Source organism: Xenopus laevis, chromosome 2L (assembly GCF_017654675.1).
Source record: "Xenopus laevis strain J_2021 chromosome 2L, Xenopus_laevis_v10.1, whole genome shotgun sequence".
NCBI lineage: Eukaryota > Metazoa > Chordata > Amphibia > Anura > Pipidae > Xenopus > Xenopus laevis.
The window spans coordinates 139,028,023-139,047,947 of NC_054373.1; the positions used below are offsets into that span (position 1 = coordinate 139,028,023).

The 19,925-nt window shown below is 37.2% G+C and overlaps 1 protein-coding gene across 8 annotated transcripts in view; it reads left to right on the plus strand.

The window, feature by feature from the left end:
- The window catches only part of LOC108707541 (diacylglycerol kinase eta), a 157,941-nt gene that overhangs the window by 84,407 nt on the left and 53,609 nt on the right, over positions 1–19,925 (plus strand). For all 8 annotated transcript variants that reach the window (XR_005965501.1, XR_005965502.1, XM_041582467.1 and 5 more), the window contains 3 exons: positions 11,030–11,110; positions 18,475–18,579; positions 19,336–19,468. Coding sequence is in view for 6 of the 8 variants with exons in the window: in XM_041582467.1 (XP_041438401.1) it covers positions 11,030–11,110; positions 18,475–18,579; positions 19,336–19,468 (319 nt within the window). In the remaining 2 variants the exon portion in view is untranslated. The remainder of the gene's footprint in view (positions 1–11,029; positions 11,111–18,474; positions 18,580–19,335; positions 19,469–19,925) is intronic.

Consider the following 19,925-nt stretch of genomic DNA (forward strand, 5'->3'; position numbering starts at 1 on the left):
ACTTGCTGTTAGCAGGAAATGTTCTGCTGCAAGCAAATTAACTTATCAGAGTTGAAAGAAATCCAATATCTGCCTATTTTGCACAAACCTAGGCCTAAATAATTTATGTTTATCAATTAGCCTTTGGTTTTAATATAGCTAGTGTATCATCAGCTATATATAAGAAACTGTGCTATTGTATAATCCTAAACAAAAAATTGCCACCTTGAGTGCTAAGGGCCGTCCCCTGGCTTGTACAATTCACAGGGCATGCAAACAAACCAAGGGCACACATACATGCTAGGGTACAATAGCCAGTGAATTGACTGCAATCTTTTTACCCTTTTGCTCCCACATTTCTTCCTGTCAAAGTTAGAGCTGCGTTATTTCCTGTCAGGTGATCTCTGAGGGAGCACACAGACCATCTCAAAATGGAGGCTCAAGGGAAAAAGATGTAAAAGGGAATTATTATATATATTCTAATATGGTAAGACTTTTTAAAGGGGTGGTTCATCTTTCAGTTAACTTTTAGTATGATATAGAATGGCCAATTCTACGCAACCTTTCAATTGGTCTACAGTATTTTTTTTTTATAGCTTTTTAATTATTTGCCTTCTGATTCTTTCCAGCTTTAAAATTGGGATTACTGACCCCATCTAAAAAAAAACAAATGCTCAGCAAAGCTATAAATGTATTGTTATTGCACTTTTTTTTTTTTTTTACTCATCTTTCTATTTGGGCCTCTCCTATTCATATACCAGTCTCTTGTTCAAATCAATGCATGTTTGCTAGGGTAAGTTGGACACTAGCAACCAGATGGCTGAAATTGCAAACTAGAGAGCAGCTGAATAAAAAGCGAAATAATTAAAAAAACACGAATAATAAAAAATGAAAACCAATTACAAATTGTCTCAGAATACCACTCTCTACATTGTACTAAAAGTTAATTCATAGGTGAACAACCCCTTTAATAGGTCACATTTTAAATTATTTGTTGGTTAAGTATTAATTTTGAAATTATAGTCTTTAAGAATTTGGGAACTCTTGTATCAGAAATAATCTGAAAATGTGCCATTTTAATTATGTGGAATTCATTGTGTAGTGAAATGAATTAAAATGTAATGCAGATGTTATAAAAATAAATGTTAATTAGTTTAACAACTTCTGTTACTATTCTCTCTATATAATACAATGAAATGGCGTGCTGAGGATGCACTGTATTGCTTTAGATTTCTTTGATACTTTTTTCAGTCAATTTATTGTCAGTTATCTCACAGCCAGTAATTCACGAAGTGCAGGCAGCTCTCATAATTTGTTGGTTTCCAATAGGTGGCAGGGTAGTCTAACAGGATTAGTAACTGATCTGTTGATACAGCAAAAGCCATGTTATGACAGAAGATATTCACATGCCCTATGCTACGTAAATAGCATTCTCTTAAAATCAAAATATGATTTAATGTTTACTTAAAGGGAAGCTATATCTGAACAATACAGGTGTCTTAATATATATAACAGTAAATATATAACTAATAAACTGTTGTCATAAAAAATATACTTTTATTGTAGTATGTGCCATTAGATAATCTTAAATAGAAAACTGCCATTTTAAGTAGTAAGGGCTGAATGGTTCACTGTGCTTACATACAAACAACGGGCACACCTACATGCTAGATTACATCAGCTAATGAATAAACAGAGCTTTATCTTTTACTCCCACACTTCTATCTGTTAAAGGAATTGTTCAGTATAAAAATAAAAACTATGTAAATAGGCTGTGCAAAATAAAAAATGTTTCCAATATATTTAGTATATATGTAAACTATATAAAAATGTAATGAAAAAGGCTGGAGTGACTGGATGTCTCACATAATAGCCAGAACACTACTTCCTGCTTTGCAGCTCTCTTTGTTTCCACTGATTGGTTACCAGGCAGTAACCAGTCAGTGACTTGAGGGAGGGGGGTACATGGGCCATAACTGTTGCTTTTGAATCTGAGCTGCATGCTTAGGATCAATTGCAAACTCACTGAACAGTTATGTCCCACATGGCCCCCCTTCAAGTCGCTGACTAACTCATCGTTCGAGACCTGAAAAGCAGGAAGTAGTGGGCTGTTCTGTTATCTTAGACATCCAGTTACTCCAGCCTTTATACATTACATTTTTGGCTAACTAGCTATATTAGAATTTTTTTTTATTGTGCACAGCCTATCTAGTTACCCAGGTTTTATTTTTACACTGAACTGTTCCTTTAACAGTTAGAGCTGCATTAGTTCCTGTCAGGTGATCAGGGAGTGACAAAAAGACCATCACAAAATGGTGGCTAAAGGGAAATTATGTTAAAGGGCAATACTTACTGATCTATATAATTTGGTAAGATTCTTTGATAGGTCACTTCTAAGATTCTGCGATAGGTCACTTAAGATTTAAATGTTCCTTTTACTGTATATACTTGAGTATAAGCCGTCCCGAGTATAAGCCGAGGTACCTAATTTTACCTCCAAAAACTGGGAAAGCTTATTGACTTGAGTATAAGCCGAGGGTGAGAAATGCAGCAGCTTCTGGTAAGTTTCAATCAAAAAATTGAGGGTTTCTGCTCCCATTGGAGGTGCCGGCGTCTCGTTTTTGGATGCTGGCGACCATTCTTGGACGCCAGCGAATATTCTTGGAGACTATTCTTGGACGCCGGCGACTATTCTTGGACGCCGGCGACGGTTTTTGCGCTTGACCAGAGTATAAGCCGATGTAGAGGTTTTTCAGCATATTTTGGGGGCTGAAAAACTCAGGCTTATACTTGAGTATATACGGTATTAATTATTCATTCTGAAGGTATGAACATTGCACATCATTCACATCAGCCTCTGCCTTAGAGGTACTTTCAGTCTGAGGTCCTTATCCATTAAGTGAGTCCATTGCCCTGTAAGGGAGGAGACCCACACAAGCAAACGGAGACCATAAACCCAAGCAGACTATTTCAACGAAATAACAAAATGCAAGATATTGGTATGGTTTGGAGAGAAACCAGAGATGTTAGGGTGAAGAGTTGTGATATGTGGGTCAGGAAAAACGAAATTTGCACCCGACCCTAAACTGCAAAATGTTGCCACTGTAAGACCCACACCCAACCTGTACCTGCATCTTTTTGCTCTGTGTGCTACTTCTGTGTGTACCTCTGGTTCCAAGGGAGCAGAGGAGGCGTGTACTCCAGTCTGACTCACACCCAACCATAACCTCCAATACTGAGGATTTCGGGTCAACCCACACGTCACGGACAGAGGGATAAAATGAGCCAGAAAGACCTCCACTATGAAATCTGTACAATATAATCCTTCTTATAACCTATGTAGTTACATGACACGATACATGTTTGCGTGTATTTGTTGCATTCTGCTGTCTTTAAAATTCACAGCATTTTGGGATTTGTAATCTGAGTTTGTATGGCAGTGATTAATGTTAACAGCAAAATTTTTTCTTTTTTTTTCAGCAAGATAGTTTTCAGTCTGATAGTTTGCTGTCTTAAATCATATTAGTATTTATATACATGCCACTTCTAAATTGCTCACCTGGGAACACAAAATATTAAGTGATGCATGGGATCACCACTGCCTGCATGGCTCTTACAGCTGCATTAGCAGCCTTCCTCCCAGTGAGACCACACCATCCATAATGCAAATTCCAGTGATAACATTACAAGGAATAAAGCATTTTAGATGACTTCCCACTTTACTGGAATAAGCTTTACATAGCAGTATGCTTACCCAGGAAACAAAGTGTTCATTTCTGTTTTCCAAAATAGAAACATGAGCTCTATTACTAATAAAATACCCAAGAATTGTTACTGTTCCTTTACATGAGCACATTGCAGAAGGGGCATATTACCCACTGTATGTAGTGGGGGTGGGCAGATGCCATCTCACACCACTTTGGCTCTTTTTCTGTTGAAGATCACCGCTGGAGCATGTGCAGTTCAAAATGATCCAGACCTGGCTTTAACTGCATGTTCTCCATGTTGCCGATTAAACAATGGAGGACTCAAAGGGGCAAATTTCCTAACCTTCGAAGTTGCGGCAGCATTGGCTTCACCACACTTCGCCAGGCGAAGTTTCGACAGGGCGCCGCTAATTCACTAAAATCCAAAGTTGCGCTCAGGGAGGTGAAAGGTAGCGAATTTGCGCTAGCGTTAATTCCTTAAGAAAAGTGAAGTTACTCTAGCGTCTAGCGTAACCTAATTTGCATACGGCGCCAGGTTAAAGTACAATGGACGTATATGTAGCAGCAAATACTTACACTACACAAGCCTGGGAAAGCTTCATAAAATAAAAGAGTTGTTATTTTGCCCTATACATGTGCCCACTGTAAGTTTAGGTGCCATATGTTAGGAAATGTAGGGGGGAAGGAGTGTACCCCCAAAAAAATTTACAATCTTTTTCAGCCTAGTACCCTTAAAAAGTAAAAGACACCAGCTTTTTTTGGGACTGGGACTTTTTTTGAAGCAAGCCCAATCTACTCTAATGCACTTTGCCTGGTCTGAGGTGGCGAAGGCAAGTCTGGCACAAGAGGTAACGTTCAGTAAAATCTGCAAGTTAGTGAATTAGCGTAGTTACGTCCCTTCGCCATAGCACAACTTCGCCTGGCTACAGGGTACGAAGTAGCGCTAGAGTAGGTCCACTTTGCTAGCGAATTTACGCCAGCACCCGTTAGTAAATCAGCGAAGTAATGAAATGACGTCAGGCTGGCGAATTTTCGCTAGCGTTAGACACTTCGCTCTTTAGTAAATTTGCCCTAAAGTGGTGTGAGATGGTACCTGCCAACCCTGCTACACAGTAGTGCACTAAGAGACACTTTACAAATTAACTAATGGTGTGAGGAGTGTTAGGGTCGTCTATAAGTACAGGAAGGGGTTTCAACTGCAGGAAGATTGCATGCAAGGGAACAGACTCAGACCAGGAGTCTTTGTTCTGTCTATTTGTTCTGTTCTACCATATAGATGAACAGATCCTTTATATATGGACCAACAACTTACAGAATCAGTTAATGATTATGCTTTAAGGTGGATTAGGGTGGTTTCCCACAAGAACCAATTAGAAGAGAGTATTCAGTTTCAATAACAGTAGGTATTGATTGAGCGTTCACCTAGTTCTGTATAATGAGACCATCCTTGAACAGAGGCATAATTTAACATGTTATGTTTGTTAAAGCTTTTTGGTACTTTCCTAAAATATATAATTATGGTTTCTGCTAAGAAAGAAAGATCTAGCTTACAGTGATATACAACCATGTATTCAGTTAATGTCTTTAAGAATGGCTTGTATGATTTTTTGGACAGACATAATATCAAAGGCTATTGTGATACTAAACTCTATAGTTCGTATGGGTATATATAATTTGTGTGAAATTAGGGAGGGGTGTGTGTATGGATGCTGGGTTTTCATTTCGAGGGGTTGGACTTAATGGACTTTGTCTTTTTTCAACCCAATTTAACTATGTAAGATTTAACTATGTATTAGATATGATATGTGTAAATATAATAAGGGCAACCTTATCAGGAGGGAGACCGTTGGAGGAAGCCTGTGGCGGAAGGGAGGATTTTGTTCTTGTTAAACTGGTTGAAAGAACAGGAATTGGACTGTTTTGCTCTGAACTAGTGATGTGCGGGTCAGGAAAAATTCGACCCATACCCGACTCTAATCCACTCCACCACCACCCACACCTGACGCTAACCCAGCGCGCCTCCAAATTTATAGACCTGCACAGCAGTGATGTTGCGGAAGGGGCTCGGCCATGCGCCATGTATCTTACAAAAAAACACTCACGGGAGGCAGGAGCGGGCAGGGAGCACAGAAGGAAGAGCGCAACCCGCGACCGGACAATTGTATGCAGAAGTCGACCCAAACACGACACCCGCGTGTATCGGGTCTGCCCGCACATCACTACTCTGAGCCCCCTGTTTATATGATGTGATATGTATGAGAGAAGGCCTTCTGGAGCTTTCTGGATAATGGGTTTACAGATATGGGATCCTGCCTGTAATTAAAAAAATTAAGTTCTGTTGTTAAAGGGGTTGTTCTTCTTCCACCTTTTTTAGTTGAGTTGTTTTCAGATTCACCAGAAATAAAGGCTTCTTTTCAATTACTTTCCATCTTTTCTTTTCTACTGTTTAATGCACATGTCTATGGTGTTTCAGTCTGGCAGTTTAGTAATGCAGGTGCAGATTCTCAACTGTTACAATTTGGTACATTTAACTGATTTCATTCTCATTTATCAGCAGCATCTGTGGGATTAAGTATTGTATCAATTCTAACAGTTGCCTTTAATGAAATTCAGGGATTCTGCTCAGCAGGGCCAAAGATTAGAAACGTATCAACTCCAGCACCAGAACTGCTTTAGAAAGACATAAGAAGGTGAAAAAAGTAACTTTCCACTTCAATATTAGAAAAACCATCACAAATAAAAAATATATAAGTATTTTGGAAAAAGTCTTTATTTTATCTGAAACGAACAGAACTGAAAAAAAGTGTTGGAAGGTTAACAACACCTTTTAACCTTTATTACTGTTCACTTTTTTATCAGAGGTTTCATTCTATTGTGCCTTTATTCAATTTCTATTTCCAGAGGAACCAAAAGAACACTGCAATTAATCAGTATTATGTTAAACTCATTTTAGTAACAGTATCAGTAACATACCTTCTACAAAATGCTTCCGCCACTGGAGCTTAGCAAGAGTATATCTGAAAATCAACAAGCAGACAGAAAAGAAATGATGACACTAGCAGCATTCAGGTAAGCAAGAAGGCATATTCCAGATGTGTTAAATGGCACTATCTCCCACAAAATGGTTCCCCCCCCCCAAGACAGTGATCTGTGTCACCCCAAGCTCCAGCTGCGGAAACGTTTTGTGAATGGTATGTCAATTATACTTTTACTAATAATGAGCTTGACTTGTTTATGATTTATCATTGTTAACATGGGCACAATACCATGGAACAATACTGACAGTGTTATGATGGCTGTTCTGCAGTGCCCTGCTATGCCCTGCATCAGACTGGTAAATCCTTGTACTAGACCCTCATGTCGTTACAGACAATATTTTCCATCCTCTACTTTTGATATCTCTTCTTTCAGCACATATTCCATCATTAATTCTCATGATTGATTCCTTGTGCTGCAGTAAACCGAAAAGACCTGGCAAGTAGACGATGATCATAGATGTCAAAATCAAATTTCATAGAGCACTCAGCTAAGGAGTATGAGTCAAGTTACAGTACAGAGAAGCATTTCATATAAATGGGAAATGTGCTTACCTGTCTTTCTTTCTTTCTTTCTTTCTTTCTTTCTTTCTTTCTTTCTTTCTTTCTTTCTTTCTTTCTTTCTTTCTTTCTTTCTTTCTTTCTTTCTTTCTTTCTTTCTTTCTTTCTTTCTTTCTTTCTTTCTTTCTTTCTTTCTTTCTCTAAAGTCAGTTCTAGTTCCTGCTTGTTGTTGTAGGAATCAAGTCAGTATTGATTTATTATGTGGGGTTCTATTATTTATCAATAGTCTCCCACCCCATCAGTAGTTTTTGGAGGTTTGCCAGCACCTGAACCTCACCAGTTGTAGTAGAATCCTTTTGACAAAAGCACCTAGGATTTTCTTTTACAGCAGGAAGGTTGGGGGCAGACTTAGGCTATTTTTTCTTCCTACCAGGCTGGAAAAGGCACTGTAAAAGGAACCTCACCCATTGTAATAGAAACCTTTTGACAAAAGCCCCTAGCATTTTTAAAGCGGCGTTATGGTTCAAGTAACTATAGAGAAAGGAAGGCTCTGTAGCTATAGAGTTTGTAACCCTTGCCATGCTTTGAGGCGTAATGTTTACAAGAAGAGCGTCTTAATTTAATACAATTATTTTTGGATTGCTTTAAGTTTGACGCAACTTTTTTTTTTTTTACATTGTATGAACTATAAATAAAAAGACCACATAGGCTTTCTCCTTTCAGTATTGCTTACACTTTTTTCAATTTAGAACTGTGTCATACCCATGATGCATGGAAAAGCCTTACATCGTTTGCATTACTTATATTTGGAGACTTTTATGAGAAATGCTATTTTGGCAGGACAGTCATACATTCGCAACACTCGGCACAAGGGGCACAGCGATTTTATTTCAGGCAAAAATCCACGCTATTTTTATTCATGCTGATTGACGTCAGGACTGTGCAGAGCTAAATTTTACATTCCAGCTTTTTACCACTAAACTAAATAGGGATGTTGAAGCAGTTTGGGATTTTGATGTTGTATAATCCCTACAAACATCTAATGCTGAGCTGTATGATAATTCTTTGTGAACAAGCCATGAATTTTGATGTGAACTTGTTTCCCTATTTTGGTTGCCATAAACAATTTCATGTTAAATAAAAAATGCTTAGCATAGAAAGAGAGCATTTTGTGTATATTGAGCTTCAATAATGGTGTAGCAGCAAGGCAATTCTGCCTGTGATAACCTCAATGACCAGAAACCGTACTTGACTTAAGCACATCATATGTACAGAATGCAATCAACCTTGAATTTATAAGAATTTAAAATAAAACCAGCACTGTAATTGCATAAAGTGTGCAACCTCATCCAAAAATCTAATAATATTGAAATAAGATAATAAAAAATCGTATCTTTCTCTGCCTGAGTCTGTAAATTGAAGTAATTCATTCAAATAATTTATGGGAGAGTGCCAGTGTTACGGGTGAGGAATGCACAGCTAGATTAAATTTGGTGTCACTGATGGCAGCACAATCCTTTTGTAGACTTGAGTATTGTTTACCTTTGTGGATCACAATGCTCCTAGCATGACTGATCCACACTACTCTTTCTGCATAGTGCTTGTAGTGTCATAAGTATGTTGGGCTGGGTGGAGGTGCCTTAAAGGAAAACTATACCCCTCAAACAGTGTAGGTCTCTATAAAAATATATTGCATAAAACAGCTCATACAGTATGTAAAACCCTGCTCCATGTAAATAAACCATTTTCATAATATACTTTTTTAGTAGCATGTGCCATTGGGTAATCATAAATAGAAAAGTGCCATTTTAAAAAATAAGGGCAGCATGTAGGATTCACGGTGCACACAAACAAACCATACTCATGAGCCAATTAACAGACAGAGTTCTGTCTTTTGCCTCCACACTACTTCCTGTTCAGTTTGAGTTGTAGTATTTCTGGTCAGGTGATCTCTGAGGCCGCACACAGACCATCACAAAATAGTGGGCAATAGTTACTTAAATATATAAATAATAGTTTAAGATTATTTAATATGCCACTTAAATTGATATAAACTATCTGTTTCTCAAGTATTCATTTTGGAGGTATAGTTTTCCTTTAAAAAATTTGTAATATTGCAGTCTACCCTTACTAGTGATAGTGGCAAGATTCAAATTACAGGTACTTGTCGTGTCATTTCAGATGTTTCAGATAACTATCCTCGAAAATTGTTGTTCTGATTCCCACTATCTGTCCTTTGTTATTTCCTCCACCAGTGAATACGGTTTTTCCCCACTACTCCAGCTCATAATCAGACTGCAAGCCTTTACAAAGTCTTTATTAATAATTTATTAGGACTCCATTAAAATACATACTTTGCCAAGTGCATTTCATACTGTGCTTTGTGCTTCTTGAGATCCGAATAAGTTATTAAGCCTCTTTCTGTGAGGGGGTTGTTCTTTGGGTCCAAGTAGTGCAGAGAAACCAGACATATTTAGTGGTGGAGGAGATTATATTGCTTGCATCTGAGAACTTGAATGTGTGGAAGTTAAACCACTCAATCCCTGTCCAAGCTACATGATGCAAGTTTGCCAGAGACCTTAAAGCCTTTAGCGTGGAATTCGAAAAAAAAGCCCCTGCTTTGAGGCTATTGGGAGCCGCATCCAATAGATTGGTGAGCAATATGTTGTTCATGAGCCACTGGAAAGGGGCAACTGGCTTAGATTATATAATTTACTGGACAAATACAGGATTTAAACAGTTGGGTGATATATGATAGAATGGACCCTTCTGTTCAGCTGAAAATTTCAGTACCCATTTCTGCTTCCCACCGCACAGTATTTTGCTGCTTTCAGCTTTGTAGTGGGATCTATTTCCAGTATGCTGCTTACAGCATAGATATGTCTCTTCTGTGAAGGAATGGCAAAATTCATGACCTATCTCCCTCTAAAATACTCGTGAAGATCTCCTAAATCGCTATAGTTGTAGCTCATCTATGTGAATCCAATAGCCTAAAATCCATCCTCATGTTCTGCTCTCATTTGCATTCACGCAGCCGCCATGTTTCTAAAGTAACGGACGCTTCCTTTGCCTCTTTCCCTGTATTGCACATCTGGGAATTACTGGAATAGATGATCTTCTCTCCGTTTCTATACACATTTTATGTAATTAGCTAGAGGAAGGCCAATTATATTTTGCAGTATATGGGGCTTATGATTAGCTGCACTCCTCATTTTAAGGCCTGCTCTGCTGACCCTCCAACAGCAACTATAGATGGACCAATGGTATATTTAACATTTTAGAATGTCTTGTAATCTCGTAGCACTACCTTGACTGCCCTTACACTTCACTGATTTCCCTTTTCCCTTTTTTTCTTTACTAAATGTCTTTCTTCTTAATTGCTGTAGCTCTGATTCCTAATGGTAGAAATACCACCTCTTGCTGTGTTGTGAGATTATACTGTTAATTTTAAAAGCTAAAAACATTGTCATTTGCTAGTACAGTATTTTTCAGTTTCTTTAAATTGCCAATGGCTGAGTGAGAACTGAAGCATCGTGGAACTTGAAGAAACAAAAAATCCATCTGTATGCTTGGCTAAACAATTATAATATGCATTTCTGATCATTGGACGTTAAAAATGAATACATATTACTACCACGTATTGCAGGTTATAGTTTTTTATTTATAGGGTGCTAGAATAAAAACACCTGAATTGTTTAGATAGAGCAGGGTGTGTTAGCAATCTAGAAAGACACGTACCAAGAATGTTCATATTTGTAGAATTGAATATTCAACTGATATATTTTTCTCTTTTTTTCACTCTTTAAGTCTCTAATATTCGATGAAGTTGACCTGTCCGATGCCAGTGTAGCTGAATCAAGCACAAAAAATGTCAACAACAGCTTCACGGTAAGGTGCTTCTGAGAGGGGCTGCAACATTTGATTAATAGGAGTAACTAAGGAAATAAATTGCTAATTGTTTCTGAGTAACTTTTTAAACTATTTAGTTAAACCATCTGTCCAGACTTTGAAGCCACGAAGTTACAAATAAAGGCTTTTTAATTGTATTCCTGGATGGTGCTGTCTGCTACATTTTATGTATGTATAGTTAAACTAGATATTTTCACAACCTTGAAACTCTTAAGGATCTCCCTCGGTGGATATGTGTGCAAGACTTAAGAAAGTGAAATTTGGTAAAAATGTGTGCTGATAAATGTTTGTGTGTACGTGTGTTACATTCAAAACCCCAGGAGGTTGCATGACCAAGCAGCAGACACTTCCATTTTCATGTATCTGCTGGTTGGGATTTTTCCTGGGACAGTTGAGTCTCAGGATAGATAGCTGGTTCAGGTTTGTGAAGACTTTGGTGTTTTGCTGACGTCATGAGCCAAATCATGTTTGTTTTACAGTGCTGATTGTAAATGATGGTAATAAGCTGCCAGTCTACTGGTAGTCTATTCCGATATTCTGATATTATACAGCATTACTTAAGCATCATTATTTAAATATAGATCCTGTTTTCTTTTGAGACTTAATTATGTTGGCAAAAGTCAAGGGTGGGTTGGAAAGCAGATGGATTGTGTAAACAACTCCCTCCCTGCCAATTTAGTGATACAGATATGCATGTTGTGATGGTGGATCAGATATTTTTAACACAGAGCAGATTGGATAAGAAATGCAGACTTTAAGACAACAGCTTAGAATGGTTAAAAAAATGTTTTTTGGAAGCCAACAGTTTCAGCCAGTGCATATATACACATCGCTAGCTGCCCTAGTCACTACTTCCAGGCTAAGGCTCAAGCTGTCAGGATAGTACAGTATTTATCATACCATACCTATAAATGTGGGCACCTGTTTTAATTATGATATTATTTAAGAATTCTGCTGGTGACAGGTCAATAATCGCTTTGGTTATTTTTGATTCTTTATACATCTGTACTTGATCACATTTTTTGCCAAGGGTTTTCACCAAAATGTTAAACTGTAAGGGTAATGACAGAATGAGTGATTTTAAGCATTTTGTTACTGGAGCATTTTTACGGTGTCAAAAACCTCCATATTGCCCCCTGTTCATCTGAAACACCCTTCTGTGGCCATTGGAGTTAGCTGTAGTTCAGCAACAGCTAGGGCCGTACAGTTTCAGATCCCTGATGCATGCAATTTTCAGAGAAGCTTATATCCAAATAATTCCTTGAGTAAAAAGCATCTGAGCCCTATGATCTCGGCTAATGCATGTTTAGTTATTTTCTTGCTGTTTGCACTAGTGTCCATTCCAAAGGATTTATGTATTTTTCTAAAGTCTAATAGAAATACATATACAGAGCACAGACTTCAATCGTTTGATCATTGAATCTTTAGGCTTCTTGTAAATGTATCTGCTTAAAATAGTTTTATCATGTGTTAAGTACGTATAAAAAAAGCTTAAAAGCTAAAGAGAAAATGTCCAGGATGTAATCTCCTTCAATATATATGCATCTGCTCCCCCAGACAAGAAATGATGGTGAAAACACATGTATAGTTAGGCTGTGTACATTTGTGTAGTCATAAAATACCCAGGTTTTACATACATTGTGGCATGTAAACCCCTATAAATTCGCAGTCCGTATGTATTTGAAATGTCCCAGTTTTGTGACAGGTCGTGTATAATTATTTTTCCTTTGACCATAATTCAGTTCTCTTTTGTTTTGCCTTTCAAACGCAGTAAAACTGTAGTAACGATGGGTCCATTAGGCACAATGTGAATCTTCAGCACATAGATATAAAGCTTGTAGCCAGGCATATGAAGTATTTGGTGTATAGTCCAAACCATTAAATAACTATGTTCTTGCTTCTTAGGCTGTTTGATGTCGATTTACCATTTGCATAAATCTCTGACCGTTTATGTGTTGTTATATACCATTTCCAAATATAACTAAAGTTTAAAGGTGACTTGAAGTTACGTATTTTGTGTACCAATTGTTTAGCAGTATAAGAAACATGTTTATGTATGCTGTCATACACTAGCATGTGAATTTGTGGTTGAAAGCCATGGGTAATGTTTACTCATTAGAGTAGTTATAGGGAAAACATTTGTTGAATTGCATTTTGAACACATTGGTTACTTATGACATTGAGTAGTGTACAGGTATTGGACCTGTTATCCAGAATGCTCGGGACCTGGCGTTTTCCAGATAACAGATCTTTCTGTAATTTAGATCTGCATTGTCTTCTAGAAAACCATGTAAACATTAATTAAACCCAACAGGCTGGTTTTGCTTCCAATAAGGATTAGTTATATCTTAGTTTGGATCAAGTACAAGGTACTGTTTTATTATTACAGAGAAAAAGGAAGTAATTTTTTTAAAATTTGGATTCATCCGAATTCATAACGAGTTTCCAGGTAACAGATCCCATACCTGTAGTAAAATTTAAGTCTCCTTCTCTCCTTTTCTCTTACTATTCTGTATACTTTATGGCTGAAATTCTCATAAAAGAACACTGAGACCTGCATCAGGCCCCTGATCTTAAATGCTGTGCGGGTGGTGCCTTAGTTTTTAGTATTTATCTTTGGTAAATGGATTCTCCTAGACTTTGTTTTACTTTCCTGCTGCCTCAACAGTCCTGGCATTAAATTATTTTTAAATAATCTTATAGTTTTAATTGTTAGTAGAAGTAGAAATAGCAAAGGAGAAGATCAAACTAAAAGAACATTTTTTTTCTGTGTTTGCATAATATACTTTACTCCTTTTGACATTAGATAGATTCACATTTCTTCACCAAGTCTGATTTATATAAGGAAAAGGTACATTCAGCGACCATGTCACTATCACACACTCTTACCATACCTACCAAGTGTACCGATTTTCATTGTACAGTCCTGAATTTGACAGCTCAACCCACGATCCTGGATTGTTACTGAAATGTGGGAAGTATTTCTTGAGTCCAATAGTGATTCCCACTCGTTTATCCAGGTATGTTGAGTAGAGGGTTGAACGTTTGGGTGAGGCGCAAGGAGTACAAGGAATTTGTTTTTAGCATCTACTTTAAGGGTAGGACTACATAGACGTTTTCGTTGCGATCCGACGCGCTGCGACTTCATCCGACAATGCATTCACTTACCTTATTTTTTTTGCATGCGTTTTGTCGCAGTGCGTCGGATCGCGCCCAAAACGGCAGTGTAGTCCTACCCTTATATGTATTGCATAGCCTAGTGGTTTTAGGTTAATTGGTTTCTGATGCAGTTGATGGTTACACATTTTCAGCAATACATTAAAATCTGGTGTTATTTGAATACAGGATTATACAATAAATTAAAATGGACATTTTTGGCATATATATATATATATATATATATATATATATATATATATATATATATTATATATATATATATATATATATATATATATATATATATATATGTCATGATAAATGGACCCGCACTCCAAAGTTTTTCGTGAAAATCGTGGTATATTTATTCACAAATGCATATCCAATGTTTCGGTCCCCATTGGGACCCGAGAAAGGTCCCAATGGGGACCGAAACGTTGGATATGCATTTGTGAATAAAATATATCACGATTTTTACGAAAAACTTTGGAGTGCGGGTCCATTTATCATGATGTATCATTAAGCTTTTGACCGACGCACCCACTTCAATTAAATCCGGTAAGAGTGCGTTCACGTATATGGACATTATATATATATATATATATATATATATATAGATAGATAGATAGATAGATAGATAGAGATATATATATATATATATATAAAACAGTTGGCGTTGCTTGTTGCGGGTACTGCGTGTGATGGAGAGAAATGATGAAAAGAGCAGTGTAACTGATAAGCTAGAAAGATGGGGAAATAGATAACAGGAATAAAAGTAAAGGCGGGCACACTCAAAGAAACCTGTCCTACAGACATTTGCAGCCACTGTTTCTGCCCTTTGAATATATTTGTCAGTTAAATGAAAAAGCCCAAGAGGTTTGTGCCTGTTCATATCCCTAGCGGTGCTTGTGCAGAGATGCTTGTCTCATAGATTGAAGCAGAGCTCTCAGTGCAGATTTACTGATGCGTATCAGCCAGTCACTCTAGGAAGGAGCCACCAGGCAAACACTATTATTGCAAACCAATTTAGAGGCTTATGAAGAAGAATTCTTTCTGTTTCACCCCTTTGCTATTTCCATTTGACAGAAGGTGGAAAACATGTTCTTTTTGCTTAGCTAACTTTGTGCTGTCAAAGCTCTCCCACACATTTTCTGTTAACGCACTGAACTGTGAGGGCCAAAGTCCTGAAGTAGGAAGCAGATCCTCTCTTTGGCATGTAACTAACAGGGAGACTTAAGGTATTGTGATGGATTTTTTTTTTTAAATTTAGTAACCGCCATGTATAGAGCAAAAGCTAACCTCAAAAGAAATATCTCCCTTCTGACTTACTTTGTTTTGTCATTTCAATATCTAATGTACCTTTGTTTTGTATTTTGATATTTGGTAAATTGTTATATTACCTGTTAATTTTTTAACCACCTTTAAAACTGCCTGCTTCCTACCCTTTTCTGCATTGTTGCAAAAATTGTCTTTGGCAACCCTGCATTATCTATTGGAAGATGCTTTTAAATTTAGGGAAGCACCGAATCCAGGATTCTGCCTTTTCCAGCAGGATTCGGATTTGGCCAAATCCATTTGCCTGGCTGACTCTATTCCGAATTTGCATATGTAAATAAGGAGTGGGAAGGGAAATCTCGTGACGTTTTCCTTTGCCGCCTTTAATTTGCATATGTATTTGCATACTATGCAAATCAGGATTCAGTTCGGTATTCAGCCAAATCTTTCATGAAGGATTTGGAGATGTGGACGAATCCCAAATAGTGGATTTGGTGTATCCCTAGTGAAATTATTCTATAGTAGAACTCTGTATTGCAGACTGTACCACTCATACCAACCATATACAGCATGTCAGAAGTACATTATTTCAAGACCAGTATAATATCTCTTATCCGGAAACTCACTATACAGAAAGCTCTGAATTATTATTAATAATAAAACAGTATGTTGCACTTTGATCCTAACTAACCTGCATAAATCCATATTGATGCCAAAATTGGGTTCATTTAATGTTTAAATGATTCTAAGCAGAATTATGGTATGGTGATCTAAATTATGGAGAGATCCTATACCTGTAGTTGTCTCTGCCTGCTTGTAAATGCACATATACTGGTATGAGACCTTTTATCCAGAATACTAAATACTACAGAATCCTTTAAACATTAATTAAACCCTTTGTCTTCAGTGAGACTCTTAGTTAAGATCAAATAGAAGATACTGGTTAATTATTACAGAGAAATAACTTTTAACATTTTTAATTCATTAAAATGGAGTCTATGCATCGCCATTCTGTAATTCAAAACTTTCTGGATATCTGGTTCCATTCTGTAATTCAAAACTTTCTGGATATCTGGTTTCCGGACAATGGATCCTATACCTGTACTCGAAATGTGGCTAGTAACTAAAAAAAAGTCTTTATTTTCTTCTAAATTTTAGATTCAATATTTTTTTTCAATTGCTAACACGTTATTATAATCATAAGGCAAGCCGTTCTGTCAGTGACTGTATACTGAGTCTATTTTTATCCTTTTATCCTTTTTTTGCCAGATTGTGCGAGCCTTAAAATCAAAGAGGTTCTAAGATAACTGATCACAAAAATAACTAGCATATTTAAATATGGAGCATCATTATAATATAAATTGCTTTTCAAGATATATGAACTGAACATATATATATATATATATATATATATATATATAATATATATATAAATATGTGTATATATATATATATATATATATATACACACACACACAACATATACACATATATATGTAAATATTTTCTGTATCCAGGGTAATACTGAAAACAATATTACGCTTGAATATATTTATTACTGACTGCAATATTGTGAGTTCCAATAGCATCTTAATAACATCAGAGACTCCAACCCAGACATTTTATATTTCATGTCTGGGCCACGTGTCCTCTAGTCGTGCTCCCTGTTCTGCCCAATGTTGCCTGTTGTTCAGGATTTCAGGGTGTGTTTTAATGCTTTTCATTAGTGGAGGTTAACATTTATTCAGGTTCAAAGTACAGGAAGAGGGAGACCAGGCTGTTAGGTTGTTATTAAGGTTCGAGTTGTGTTCTCCACAAAAATTCAAGTTTTCGAGTTGATTTTTTGGTCAAAACTCAAATTTTCAGGTTAAAAAAAACTAAATTTTTTCAAAATTTTTTTTCAAGATTTATTATACCCAGACCCTGGAAATAGCTCGAATCCGAAAAGACAACATCTAAAACCTATCGAGGTCATGCAGGAGTCAACGGAAGAGGTCCCTTGAACCATGTAAAGATGTTAATAGCCTTCATGATGTTCAAGGTTTATTCGGAGGGTTTTGCCCGAATGATTTGATCGATTTTGAGTTTTTTCCTGCGGAAAACTCCATCAATTTGAGTTTATGGATTTCGCAACTCGAACTCGCTGAATCAAATTTCTTTTAAATAAGATACCATTAAAGGTGTGAGTTAAAACCTCTAGCATTCTACCTTTGATAAGTAACCCCCTTAATGTGAGTGACTGGGTAAGTAGGGTGCAAAATAGGGTGACTTCTGACAAATGTATGTGAGTTGACTTTACCTCCTCTAATGAAGCACGTAATGGTGCGAAATGCGTCAGGAGGGAGTGGCTGACAAGTTTTGTGTGGACAGAGGGATAACACTGCCATTTGGTGTGGTTTTGAAATGATTTTTAAGTATGATAGATGTGATATACTGAGACATTAATAAATGAAGACGCTATAGGGCATCTATTGTAATTGTTAATTGGTAGGTTAGAGAGTTGATATTTCTTCATGAAGTTGTATAGCACACTCCATATGAGGTTTTGGCTGGATGTCATTCTCTGTTCGTAGACATTGACTGCAGATGTCCCTGAAATGGCCAGATTGTGTGGAAACTGGGTTAAAGAATATGGAACGGTTTTCCACTTTATGCAGAAAACATCTGCTGGGTAGAGAAAGTGAGATGGGAGATGAAAGTGTACTTTTTCTCTCCCCCCCCCCCCCTCTCATATTTTTTTTCCATCAAGTCAGTCTGCAGAGCTTAAACGATTACGCAGCATTAGAGAGCATCTCATCAGTGTGAATGGAGAACACTCCCTGGATATCCATGTCGCCTTTACTCCCTCTTAGTGCCACTCTGTTTGCTCCCTCCTAAGCATCACAGGGGTTTTTCTTTTCTTCCCTCAGATAATCACTCCTTTCAGAAGGCTTATACTGTGTGCTGAAAACAGAAAAGAAATGGAGGATTGGATCAGTTCACTAAAGTCTGTCCAGTCAAGAGAGCATTATGAGGTAGGCAAATACTTCTCTGAATAACTCATTATATGGATAAAAACAAGCAAGATTGTACTAAGCAATATTTCCAGTTCATTACAAGCACTTGAGGAGTAGCATTGTTGTCCCTCACAAATTTTAGGGAATCTTCAGTTTTCATGGTCTTCCACTTTTCTCCCCTTATTCTTTAGTCTTGGGTAGAAACATTGCAGATCTATTTGTCTCTGCTTCTAAATGTAAGCTTTAGCAATGCATGGGAAACGGATGCCTTGCAGTTACTGTGGGTTTAGTGCGTTTCCTATATGATAATGTGCATTAATGTATGTACAGGTCGTTAGTTCTATATTTAGAAATGTGCTGGAATAATGCCGGAACATATAAACGGCAATTGAGACTGTGATGCGTTTTATTACTGCAATGTAGTTCAGATATTTTTAATATCGTACACATAAAATATATGTTTACTCCACACCTTAAGCTTTGTAAAGTTATAATAATTTTTACAGATTGTATTAATCTCCATTGCAGCCCACACACCCCTATGTAAAACGGTAGTCAGATTTCCATCGTAAAACTTTTTTTTACTTAATTTATTTTTATTCATTTGTAATTTTAGTTGTATTCAGCATTGATATTGTCCAATTCTCTCATTTTAAGTCGGTCTTTATAAGATATATTATGCCTAGCCTTCATGTTTTAGTGTGGTTAATAAGTTGTATGCAATTTTAGTGTAAGCAGGACTGCCACATTTTGTCTCAACCTTTCCCTTGTTAGACCGCACAATTTAATGTGGAACACTTCTCAGGGATGCATAACTGGTATGCTTGCTCCCACGCCCGACCTACCTTCTGTAATGTGTGCAGAGAAAGCCTTTCTGGGGTCACCTCCCATGGCCTGTCTTGTGAAGGTATGTGTTTAATTTTTGTATTCTTAAAGCTGTAATTTATGTTTGTGTGAAACAAAGTAGTACCCAAATGTTGTACAGGTGTGGAATTCCTTGGGGCAAATTTACTAAAGGGCGAAGTGACTAACGCAGGCGAAAATTCGGTCGATGGCTTTACTTCGCTAGCGAAGAAGATAGACTCTTTCGGTACTTCGCTCCCTAATGCCTGGCGAGTTTACGCTCTGCGAATGGACGTAACTGCACAAATTCACTAAGATTCGGATTTTACTGAATGTTACCTCTTGCGCCAGACTTGCCTTCGCCACCTCAGACCAGGCAAAGTGCAATAGAGTTGATAGGGCTTCCTAAAAAAATTGTTGAAAAAAAAAATGCAAGCGTCTTTTCCTTTTTTCAGGGTGATAGGCTGAAAAAGAGCGTAAAATTTGTTTGGGGTAACTGGCTTCCCCCCTACATTTCCTAA